The sequence below is a fragment of the Balaenoptera ricei genome, chromosome 7 (assembly GCF_028023285.1).
Source record: "Balaenoptera ricei isolate mBalRic1 chromosome 7, mBalRic1.hap2, whole genome shotgun sequence".
NCBI classification, from domain to species: domain Eukaryota; kingdom Metazoa; phylum Chordata; class Mammalia; order Artiodactyla; family Balaenopteridae; genus Balaenoptera; species Balaenoptera ricei.
In genome coordinates this window covers 69,947,747-69,960,122 of record NC_082645.1, presented here as the reverse complement: position 1 = coordinate 69,960,122, position 12,376 = coordinate 69,947,747, and the positions used below count along the sequence as shown (strand labels likewise).

At 35.7% G+C, this 12,376-nt stretch overlaps 1 protein-coding gene across 4 annotated transcripts in view; it reads left to right on the top strand.

Annotated features, from left to right (window-relative positions):
* Positions 1–12,376, top strand: part of PDE1A (phosphodiesterase 1A) — a 266,843-nt gene that overhangs the window by 180,626 nt on the left and 73,841 nt on the right. For all 4 annotated transcript variants that reach the window (XM_059928274.1, XM_059928273.1, XM_059928275.1 and 1 more), the window contains exons 4-6: positions 4,379–4,445; positions 7,404–7,520; positions 8,366–8,506. In XM_059928274.1, coding sequence (XP_059784257.1) covers positions 4,379–4,445; positions 7,404–7,520; positions 8,366–8,506 — 325 coding nt within the window. The remainder of the gene's footprint in view (positions 1–4,378; positions 4,446–7,403; positions 7,521–8,365; positions 8,507–12,376) is intronic.

Genomic DNA, 12,376 nt, shown 5'->3' with positions numbered 1-12,376 from the left:
AACAGAACAATGAGAAGCACTCTTGGGTTTCTAAAAATCTAAATGACAATGCATTGCAGGAAGTATTCGATGTGATTTAAAGATGTATTATAACCATAAGACATGAAGCATCTAGGATCTTGGTTTATGACTATATTACCCAAAATAACAACCACTCAGTGATTATTCAAATTATTTTGACTATTTCTTGACTATATCTAGTTGGCTTTGATAAAAGAACACTCATAATAAGCATTATGAGCATAATAATCATGATGAGTTAGGTGAGATGACAACCCCCCCACCCCTAGTGCATAAACTGCTCCCAACTCTGCCAGGTGGGACCAGAAATCTGAAACAGAGAGGTAGAGAGGGCTGGAGAGAAATAATTTTTGTAATTATGTTCCTATTTTTTAAAACAACTTAGGCAAGTGTATGACATTATTGATTTTCCTTAATATCAATTCGAAAACATCTAAATCATAGTTCAGAAAGTCAGTGAGAGAATCAGAGAAAAAAGAGAGCATGTTTGCTTTAATGAAGGAATGTATATTTTGTCTTTTTTAAGAAAATATTGCAGAACTTGGCAAACTGAAAAGAAGTGTAAATTATAAAAGTAAACCAACTAAATTTCCATTCCCATTAAATAGAAAAATCAAGACAAATTCTGTGAAATATATTGACACGTTAAACTTTCATTTTTTTTATATGCTACGCAGAAATATCAAAACGTACCTAAGGTAACTAAATTAGCAAGCAGTCTTGAAGAAATCAATGTGCTAAAAACACATGGAAATGAAATTTTTAAATTACTTTTGAATCCCCATTAGTAAGTGTGTAAACAGAGTGAGATATGTTTATGTTGAATTTTCAAAAACAATCATCTTCAATCTTGAAACTTAGAAAGTCTTTTTGAGTCCTCTCAAGCAGCGCCTCCCAAGAATCAATACCTCAGCAAGTCCAGGCAATTTGCTTACCCCAGTGTATCCTGAGCCTACTCACTTTCTCAACTCCACTCCTGCAACCCCAAACTAAGCCTTTGTCACCTGCCATCAGAAATATGACAATAGCTTTCAACTAGGCTCCCCTCTTCCTCACTTGCCCTCTCCAAACAAGTCATTCTATAGTGATTTTTAAAATATAAATGAGTTCCCGTCATTCTTTTTTTTTAAAAATTTTTTTTTCTTTTAATTAATTAATTTATTTATTTATTTATTTATTTTTGGCTGCATTGGGTCTTCGTTTCTGTGCGAGGGCTTTCTCTAGTTGCGGCGAGCGGGGGCCACTCTTCATCGCGGTGCGCGGGCCTCTCACTGTCGCGGCCTCTCTTGTTGCGGAGCACAGGCTCCAGACGCGCAGGCTCAGCAACTGTGGCTCACGGGCCCAGTCGCTCCGCAGCATGCGGGATCCTCCCAGACCAGGGCTCGAACCCGTGTCCCCTGCGTTGGCAGGCAGACTCTCAACCACTGCGCCACCAGGGAAGCCCCAGTTCCTGTCATTCTTAAGCTTAAAACCATCTGATTGTTTCTACCATTTCACTTGATATACCATTACACTTGGTATTAATGGCAACTTCTGTATCGTGGCTTTGCATGACTAGGCCCCCTTACCTTCTAGACTCATCTAATGCTACTTCACCCTTACCTGAATATCTACACTAGTGTGATTTCAACTCCATGAATATCCCTAAACTCTTGCTTCCCTTGGGACCAGTAATCCTGCTATTCCCTCTATCAGAAATGATTTTCCCCACCCTTCACTCTGGCTAGCCCTTTCTATCTTTCCAGAGGCCTTTCCTGGTTACTCTGTATACTGTTCATCACTTTCTCTCTCCCAACCAGTGGTTTCCCTCATAGCATTTAGTGCTGTTTTTAATCATATATTATTTCTTATTTATTGTCCCTCTTTGCCACTGAATAAACCCCATGAAAGCAGCACTTATATTTTTCTTGTTCTTCACTGAATAGTCTCTTGCTTAGCACTGTGTCTGGCATAAGATAGTGGGGTTTTTTTTTTTAAGTTTTTGAATTATATTTTGTAACTGTAGTAAAAACCTTCCTAAAATAATCTACCGTATTTCCAGCTGGACTTTAACCACCTGTAGGAGAACAGGAAATCCATTATTCTTTTTCAGCAACTTGTAATGTAGTGACTATTTACTCAAGTGTGAGGCCACTGTATTAAGGTTTCTCCCACATTCATTTGATTCCAGAATGAGTAGTCCTAATTTTCCATCCTAATTTTCTATTTCTAAGTTTTCATCCTAATATGCTATTCCCAATTATAGGGTTAGAAAATGATAATGGGGAAGTTTCTCCTTCTCCTTGGATGAGTAACCTTCTTTCTTGTCTTTCTTTACATTGCATATAATGAGAATATACAGGGATATTCATTTCTCAACCTGATCCAAGTCTAAGAAACATCAAAGTTCTCACTGAGTCCAAAGAGCCTTGAAGGACGTCAGAATTGGAGCCAATGGTATTGATGAGAACAGTAACACTGATAATAACGGCTTTCTTGTATCAAGTACTTATAATATTATGCTAGGCCTTTATATCATTTACTCTTCATAAAAAGCATGTAATTATCCTCATTTTACAGATGACTGACATTAAATAGCTTTCCAGAGGTCACACTAGTGATTGGCTAACCTGCGATCCAAAGCATGTGTGTTCTTTGCTCCATCATACTGCCTTTTGTGCCATGAAGTCACACTGATTTAGTTACTTAATTTTTAAGGTTTCTTATTCCTGACCTTTTTATTTCCTTGCCCATCATCCTTCCATTTTCCCCATACTTCCATTTTTTAGTAATGATTCAACAAATAGATAGAAAAGACTACTTGTTTCCTTAAAAAAAAAAAAAAGGAACTAAATATCATTACTGACAGCAATTATTTTCTGGGCCTTTTGTAGTGTGATTAAATAGTTTCCTTGCCCTGCATTATTAGAATAATTATACCTATCTCAGTGGAGTAATTAACACAGGTGTTTTTCTTATAAGAAATCTTCCAATTGAGATAGAGGATAAGGATAAATTTTTATGATAACTGATTGCCATACCTAAAAATTATTTAAGGTCATTTAAGATAAACATAAAATGGGAACATGGAAATAAAGTAACAAGGTCTCTGTAATAAAATGGGAAGATACTTTATCAAGGAAGTCTAGTCTCTATGTAAGTAAATACAATATTTTACTTCTGAGCTTCCAAGAAGTGAAGATTAAAAAGGAAAACATGAAGAATTACTTGGCTTTTCTTATCTTGAAAAAAATGATAGCTTTTACATAGAAACTGAGTAATATCTTAAGGATTTTTAATATAAGGTACATTGAATCAAAAGGTTAGTATCTCCCATAGTGGTTTTATAAAAGATGCAGAATATTTTCTTATGTTCTAATATTTCTTATATTGACCCCCAATATAAATTAAAGATATAATCATTAAATTATGGTTTTGTCCAAGCATCTTGGGAAGAGAGTTTACTGCAGTATAGTCTAGGAAGGCAGCTTGCTTGTGGACTAACAATATAAAAATTAAGGGACATGATTAATAATCAGTTAAATGCTTTCTTCACAGGACTTTGTGGCGGAGCCATGTTTCTTTCAGTCCTGATTAGAAACCTATTGCTATTTCTACCCATTAGGGTATCATGTTGATTCTATTTTTGCATGAATCAATGGAGGAGTTTCTTATATTTGGTTTAAGTCATCTTGGTTGTCCATTGGAAGCTGGAAAACTCCAACAAATTACTGATTAATAAAAAATATTTTTGTTTTTGATGCTATTATAAAAATAGAAACACCCTGTTCTTTCTGGATAATCTTTATTAAACAATATTAAATGACAATTTGAACAAACTTAAGCAATTTTTGTCAATATGTTCTCCTCCAATATTTTTAACTTAAAAAAAAAGGCTCTGTAAATTCTGATGATAGTGCATATTCCCTCCTGTAATTTTTATTTTGTGGAAAAAAAACACCTGTAAAGGAAACATTTCCATGACATTCAGCTTCCAGACTGAAAATTTTGGAACACAAATAGACACAAAACGAGACTACTGTGCTGTCATGCACGTGGTGGCATGCTGAAAGGTGTTGTTGCTGCCCGTGCAAAGGCCAGTCTCTGTTTTTAATAAGATGACGTTTAGGGAAAGACCTATTCACATAGAATCTAAAATCACACTGACTTTGTGGTTGTGATGCAAATGTACTATTTGCATCTGTCACATTGTAGATGCTTAATAAGCGGTGAAAATAGTTATCATTGTTGCCACAAAGGGAGACTGTAACATGATACAAGGTAAACAAATCAAAGGTAATTTTTTCTTTGTTCTTAAGAAATAGCTGAAAACTTTGAGTAACTGATTTTTACGTATACACTTATTTTTCTTTTTCAGAATGTACAGAAAATCCTATCACATGGTTGGGTTGGCATATCCAGAAGCTGTCATAGTAACATTAAAGGTAAAAAAAATTTCAATTATTTTAGTTTTTCAAATAGTCATTTTTTCTAATCTCCCTAAAAGGACTAGGAGAAAATGAGAACAGGTCTTTGCTGCAGCTTACATGTTGGAATGTAAAAAATATTTTAACCATTTACAAAATGTCATGTGTTTCAAGTCATGACTCGTAGATTTAAATGAGGATCAATTTACACTAACAAACTATATCAATACATACATATACACACACACACACACACACGTGTGTGTGTTATGTTTTCTTCTTCATGCTTTATTTAGGTGGATCTTGAATTCAGTTTTGAGATGGAACCAGCACTTGTCAGAATACACATATTTTGTTACTATATATTATGAAAGAGTTGAATGCTTTATAAATAAAAAGATATTTCAGTCAAATATGGTTAAAGGCAAAACTTATATGGAGTAAAATTGTTTAGAATTTTAGGTCCAAGAAAATATAAAAAGTAAGATAAAATTAAGAAAGGAAACAAAAAAGAAGTTCATATCTTTTGTCTCTGGCTTTCCCTGTGGCTGCCCTAGTCTGAGGCCCAACTGCAGTATTATATGTGTTAGAAATAACTAGAGTTGAAAATCTGAAGTGGTGAAAGTTTTTGACTTGCTTGTTCCCATTGCATGTGTGTGTGTGTGCACGCACACACTATTCCTAGACTTTATTACTAAAGAGGCATTTTGTAGGCTCATCATTCTACATTCCTTATTTCATTCCATCACTTAATTTGGGTAGAAAATTCAACTTTGTCTCCTCTAACAGTTTTATGGTGGTTTTCCTGTATTAACCACAAATTTAAAGAATACTAGCAACAGAATATACTGGGTTATTTTATTTTTGATTTATTAAACTCCTTTCCTAGTTTAAATCTATATTGCTTTCTTTTGTTCTTTAATTTCCTTTAAAGCATCCCTTTGCATTTGTTTTTTTCTCTGCTGCATATTAGATTTTAATCTTATTCATTTAAAAAGGTAGTTTGTTTTTCTTAGAAACTTTTTTATATTCATGTTTCTAAAGCGATAATAGAGGCAAGTATATAACTGAAATGTCACATTATCAGATATTAATTACTCCTTGGCTCTTGAGAGATTTTGATTTCCTCATTATTTCCTGAACTGTGTGCAAGAAAATTACTTATTTTTATTTATTTTTCTTAGAAACCAGCTAACAGAGTATTGTGGTATGAGAGAATGTAAACATTTTTCTAAAATGTAGTGTAGGGGAAACATGAACTAACAGCTTGAAGAGAATTATCACTAAGTTAAGAATGTTTTAATAATTCTAATTTACTGAGATACTTCCTTGTCTTGTTTGTTCTCAATATGACAAAGTAAAAGCCAAGCATCTGCAGTAGTTTACAGATGTAAATCACCCTTGTTGATTAAAAAAATCCCCCAAAATGGAGAGCAAAGCTTTTACTCAGTGGGAAACCCCTAGTGGGAACTGTAAATAGCAGCCTGTTAACAGTCTGAACTAATTCTTCTGTGTTAGTTTTGGAATTTGATGAGATTTGTTGGTCTCCTTTGAGCTTTATTGATGCTAAATGCCTTCTAACAGAACTTTGAGAGATTTTTAAATTTACAAACCCATCAAGCAAGTATTTCGGGATCAAATTAGGGCTAAAGGCAAGGAATTTAACAAAGGTACACAAGGAAACCAAAAAATATTTCACTGGTGTTTTGAAATGATTAAAAACACGTTTGATGTTATTGTTACTATTTGTCGAAAGAAATAGTTTTAAGAGATGGTTTGGATACTTTTTATCAGATTTTCAGTTTAGTTTCAGCATGTTACAGCATGTACTGTTGGCCTCTGTGAAATGTGTTAAATGAATGAAGTTCTAAACAGGGCCTGCTCAAATTCAAAATTAATGTATAGCTTTAAGGTTGTCCAATTACTCTTCAATACTAAACCTGTTGTGTGTATGCAAACACTAGACCTTCTTTACTAATAATTTATGATAATCATTAGAACTGATTCTGCTGTATTTCTGTAGATTTTTAAGTTTCAGTGATTTATTTACTATTACAACTCAAACTTCACCTTAATGTACTGATGTACTTAATACCTCCTTAATGTACTGATACCACTTGCTACAAGTCCATTTTGTGGACCCCTCTGCAAGTTTTTGTCCTGGAATTACCTGACTCAAAATCCTGAGGTGGCTGGAGTGGTTGGATATACCTGCTCATTGCCCTCTTTCCCACAGTTAGGGGGTACTTTCCTAGGGTATCTATTTCCCTACAGGCCTGACCACTTCCCCCGGGAATTGCCTGAAATGCCGAAATTCCTAACCTCCCCCTCAATCAAGAGACCCACTTCCTTCATCTTACAATCTGGCCCTGGTAGAAAGTAAAAATGAATCAGCCATTGTTAGAGTGAGTAATAAGGGAGTAGTACTCTACCGAGAGACAGAACTCTGTCTCTCTAGGGCATCTTCATCTTAAAAAAAAAAAAAAAGACATAAAATATCAAATCTTTAAACCAAATTAGTAACTTTTAAATGGTAGAATTTCAAGCAGTGTAGCAGGTGGGTGGGTGGGAAAGATAAATTGGGGCTATCTTCCCCCTCTTTCTCAATTACACCACCCACATAACCTGCAATTCCACCTTGAAATGAGGCCCACTCTGGGAAAATGATTTATGGCATGCATTTGGAGAGACACTAAGAATATGGGCAGTGTTATAGAGTTATCAGGTTTACTGCATCAAATTGGATAACCTTGGGATTAAGGGGAAGATCTTAAGCATTATTGACCTCACTTTTGTGGATCCATAGATACCAAGTGTCCCTGTCACATCAGACACTGGTAAAAATGAAGTTTGATGTGCTGAATTGAAATCTGACCTGCTGGATGTACAATGCCTGAGCTTTCCAAGAATTTTTTCATAGAAAGAAACAGAATCATATGATATTGCCAACTAAAATATTTACTTTTTTTCCTACAGGATGTTGATAAATGGTCTTTTGATGTATTTGCCTTGAATGAAGCAAGTGGAGAACATAGTCTGAAGTTTATGATTTATGAACTATTTACCAGATATGATCTTATCAACCGTTTCAAGGTCAGAAACATGGAACAAAAGTAAAATGCTCTTAGAATGAGTTATCTGAATAGGAATGAAAATGCAGAACATTGGGTCATTAATCAATTCATTTAAAAATGTTTCTGGGTTGTCAGATCACAGAACTAAGGGGACGAGTTCACCACTTGATATAGCCATTCTCTACAAATCACTGACATTTCTATATATCCACTGGGGTATCATAAGGCCATGATAGACTCATTCCAACAAGATACAAACATCCCCCTGAATTATTCACAGAACACTCATGTAAAGATTGGAATCTATGTCTTAAAGAAATATGATTTTGCTAAAATGCAGAATGAACCATTATTGGCAGCTTTTCTTAAATTGAAATGAAAGGGTTTCTAATTAACTTCACTTAGAGCCATCTCAGCAACAGATTTGATTCAGATTTCTGAGCCTGTATCTATGGAATCGTGTTTATTTTTAGAGTTAGAATTTACTGGGAGGTCATTTATTTTAACCCCCTTGAATTACCGATAGAAAAACTAGACTTCAACAGTTGTAATTGGAAAATTTTACCCCTTTAAGAACTAGCCTTCTTATCTGACTCCGGAAGATACAAAATTTAAAGATTGCTGTATGGGTAAGACTGTTATTTCATCTATCTTAACTAAACACTTGGGGGTTATAATCCTTCTCAGCATTGAAAACTGACAGGTTAATGAAGTGTTTTTTCAGAACAATCCACATTTAACTTCAAGAAACTACTGCCCACATCTGACTCACTAATGTATCCCATTCCCAAACATCTTTGTGCTCATGTTGATTTAGTGCCACTCTTTTGGTCAAAATATAATCATAATTGTTACTTTCTGCAGATTCCTGTTTCTTGCCTAATTGCCTTCGCAGAAGCTTTAGAAGTTGGTTACAGCAAGTACAAAAATCCGTATCACAATTTGATCCATGCAGCTGATGTCACTCAAACTGTGCATTACATAATGCTTCATACAGGTATCATGGTAAGAAAGTCTTTGTAACTGAAGTTTGTTAGTTTGCAACATCAAATTCCGTTCCCTTCTCACTGTCTCTTTAATACTCAAAAAAGTATTATAAGTAATAATCTTCTGGATTTTTGAGGGTTAATGAGTTATTTATAATATTCATTTTTCAAAAAATATTTTAACTCAGTGAAAAAAGATCTCCAGAAGCAAATGAAAATAGACCACAAATTTTTCAAAATTTGGACTGTGTAACATTTTTCATTTGTAAATTCCTTTTCCCATAGGTATCAACCCCCAGAAAAGTGACCTAGAGAAAAAGTCTTTGGAATCAAAGTTAGTTGTAGTGCTCTCCCCTCCTTTCATCACCCAAGCTGACCTCAGTAGCTTTTTTTCTTTTACATGTTTGCATTGCTAATTACAATCAAATCCTAATAGGGGTTTTTGGAAATTATTCATTTGGATTTTTCCGAATTCTTCTTCCTCCTCTTTGTATTTGAATGAATCAGTTGATGAGTGAATAAATGGTTCAGCAGTGCAAATCCTGGGACAAAAATGAGTAGATGTTGGGAAGTCCGGGACTGCCTAGAATTTCTGTAGTGTCTTAGAGCATAGGATTACTTCCAAGAGATAAAAAGGGACGGGAAGTCCTTCCTTCTGAAGATTCCAAACTGGGATGGGTTCAAAAGGGTATGAGCCATGTGAGATCCCCAGAATCTGAGTACATTTTTGATTCCTCATGTATCAACCTAGGCTGAAGCAGTACCATAAAATGCATATAAGTAGAATGGTCCACCAAACCCCATAATTTACATTGCCTACCTGTTTAGATTTCAAAAGTCACATTCTTTTTATTGGTAAGTCTCATTGGCATTCAGATCTGTGTAACTAGTACTCCTCCATATCTCATCATTCTGCCCCAGAGACTGTGTTCCTTACCTGGTCCCACACAAAGCCCTTAGGGCCACAGTGTAGAGTCCTGAAGATCTTGAAAACTTGTAGCAGGTACATGATTCTCCCAAGTTTATTGTATACAGATGATAATTGTATACATTTTCCCCCAGAATCCAGTGTGTGGTTTACTACACATAAGATCCCTTTGCTATGATTCATCCAAAGGTGTCTCACGTGATGAATGAAGAAATTATCTATTTTACTTCTCCGTCTTTTTTGCCTCCAAGATGTTGCAGATCCATCAATGCCTTGGGCTCAGATTCTACTCCTGCCCCGTGTTCCAATTATCTGTTTTCTCCAAAACAAACTACTCTAAACTCAGTGGCTTAAAACAATAATTTATCATTGTTTCTCATGGGTGTCTGTAGTTAGAAGGGTCCCAACTAGAAGGTTCTCATTTGGGGTCTCTTGTGTGATTGTGACCAGCTAGCAACTATGGTCAAAGACATCTGAGGACATCACTGGGCAAGACATCCACAGTGGTTCACTCACATGGCTGGCAGTTGATAATGGCTAATAGCTGGGAGCTCAGCTGGGCTTTTAATGAAGAATTTTCTTGGAATATCACTGCCAATTCAATAGAAATATGCATTATATTGGCAGGATCACTAAGTAATATAACCTGCTTTGGAGTTAATCCCTACTATGGGGAGGTTAAAATCTCAAAAACCTTCACTGATGCATGACTCTCTTGTGACCTTCTAGAAGGCTGAATTATATGTGATGTTAACCTTATACCTTTGTTTTCTCTTTTTAAGATGTAAATGTGGGTATCACCCAGTTAAGATATAAATGTGCCCATCGAGCCAAGTCAAATGCAGTCATGGCTGAACTTGGTCCTTGGTTGAAGTTTACTCACCATTCATTCCAGGAGTCTGATTTGACATTTAAAGGGAGGAAGTAGAACTTAGCAATAATAAGTAGAAACTCAAACTTTCAAAGATGTAGCTTCGGAATATTGTAAGATTTTTTAAAGTAGTATATGTAACTTTCTATCTGTTTCTCTTTCTAGCATGTGTGCGTGTGCACACACACATACACACAAATTATTTTAAAGCTCTGTTGGTTTAATAAGTCTTCATTGTCAGAGCTGTTTCTTGAACTCTATGTTTTCATTTGGTTTGATATACATGGCAATTAGAGTGAAAAACAAAGTGCCTCCTGACAAACAGCTGCAGATGCTGTTAACACTTGAAAAAGTTTCTTTAACATCTTCCTGGTTAGAGTTGCTTTTCCTTTCTAAGGCCTTGGAATTAAATCTGATAGTGAGGTGGTTTTCATTTCAAGTGTTTGGCATTTCCTCTTTCCTGAATTCCGTGGCTTTGAAAAGTTAACTGAAAAATGAAATATTTAAGTGTTAGTCTGGAACAGAAACTGAACTAATTAAGTTTCTTCAGAACAAAAGGGAGTGGAAAAATAATGCCTACTTTGGTATAAAAAAATATCTCTGCTTTAATTATGAAGTACAACCAGAAGATATATGCCATTCCAGGCTGGTAGGAAACGAGGATTTTGTTTTGAAATACATTTTTGCTTAAGTACCACAAGTGTAAAGGGAACCAAATAAAAGACTCCTAGTTCAGCTTCAGAACCTCTGTTCTGAAGGTGACATTGAACAGATGAGGGATGTTATATTGGTGGGTAAATAGAGAAATGCAAATCTACAATGTGCATTTACCCTCAGACTTGCAAGGAAGACTTGTTCCAGGATCTAACAAGTCATTCCAACTTCTCTGGAAGACTGGGGAAATCTGGCCCAGCCTGGCATGACTCTTAGAAAGTTAAAGTTGTTAGTAAAGATCACATAGTCACTTTTTGAGATATGTAACTTCACTCTACTTTAGCAGGTTTGGTTTAGAAACATTTCTAAATTTATTCATCCTTTACCAAAAAAAGTGTCGATGGACTCTTTACTTATCCCTTAGTTTGGCCATTACAAAAATAGTCGGGTGGGAGACTGTCAGTGTTGCCCAGGATCGGGAAAATACATTTAAACTAATGAGAAATTTTGTGATTGATGATGAAAGGAAAGGCAAAATGAATTTTCAGTTTATTGACTATTTTGTCAAAACTAGGTTACATTGCCAGCTTGAGAGTTTTTTGCAAGTTATTTTAATAAGCTTTTCTTTGGATTAAAAAAATGGTAGTAGGAGAGTGTTAATTTTCATACATATGAATGTGTTGGTTCTTTGAAACAAAAAACAAAGCATTACAGAAATATCCATTTAACTGAAACCCCTAGGATTTGATATGGAGTAGACAGGGTCACTTACTTTAGTGTTTTAGTCTATCTCCTGCTGTTTCAAGATGGTCTTATCAGCATGACATTTATGGAGCACTCCAGTAGCAGCCCAGCACTGTCAGATGACTAGTGCAGCCTGTCACCTGCAAAATGTTCGCAGGACCATTGCCTGAAAGGGATTGGGATGAAGCGATCATCCTTCAGTTTGTTAATGTCATATTGGGACACTCTCAGGCCTGGGAGTAGGCAGTGCAGAGAGGATGCTAGAACACCCTCTGTCTCCCTCTCTCTCCTTTTGTCACTTAATTAATTTGTAGCCACGTGTAGTGCCACGGTGATAGGGGGGTGTGGTAGCTCGATCCCTTTGCTAAAGAGCAAATGCTTCACCGAATGCTGCCAAGCCACTTCCAAATGTCTCTTTGAATATGAAATCATCTGATGGCCTTGGCAAGGGAGCACTTGTATTTGAGGGCTCCTGGCACTGTGTTCCCTCTAATACTGAGAGTAGAAGAAAAAGAGATAACTTGAAAACTATTCCTTTGGAACTTGTAGTCCACTGACTACACCCAGAAATAGCCCCTCACACTCTGAAATTACTTTATTTTTCTCCAATCTACAGAAATTCGCCACTATGTCTCTGTTCTGCAAACTACATGGAAATTCTGTTCTTGTAAATGGCTTCCAATACAACAGTG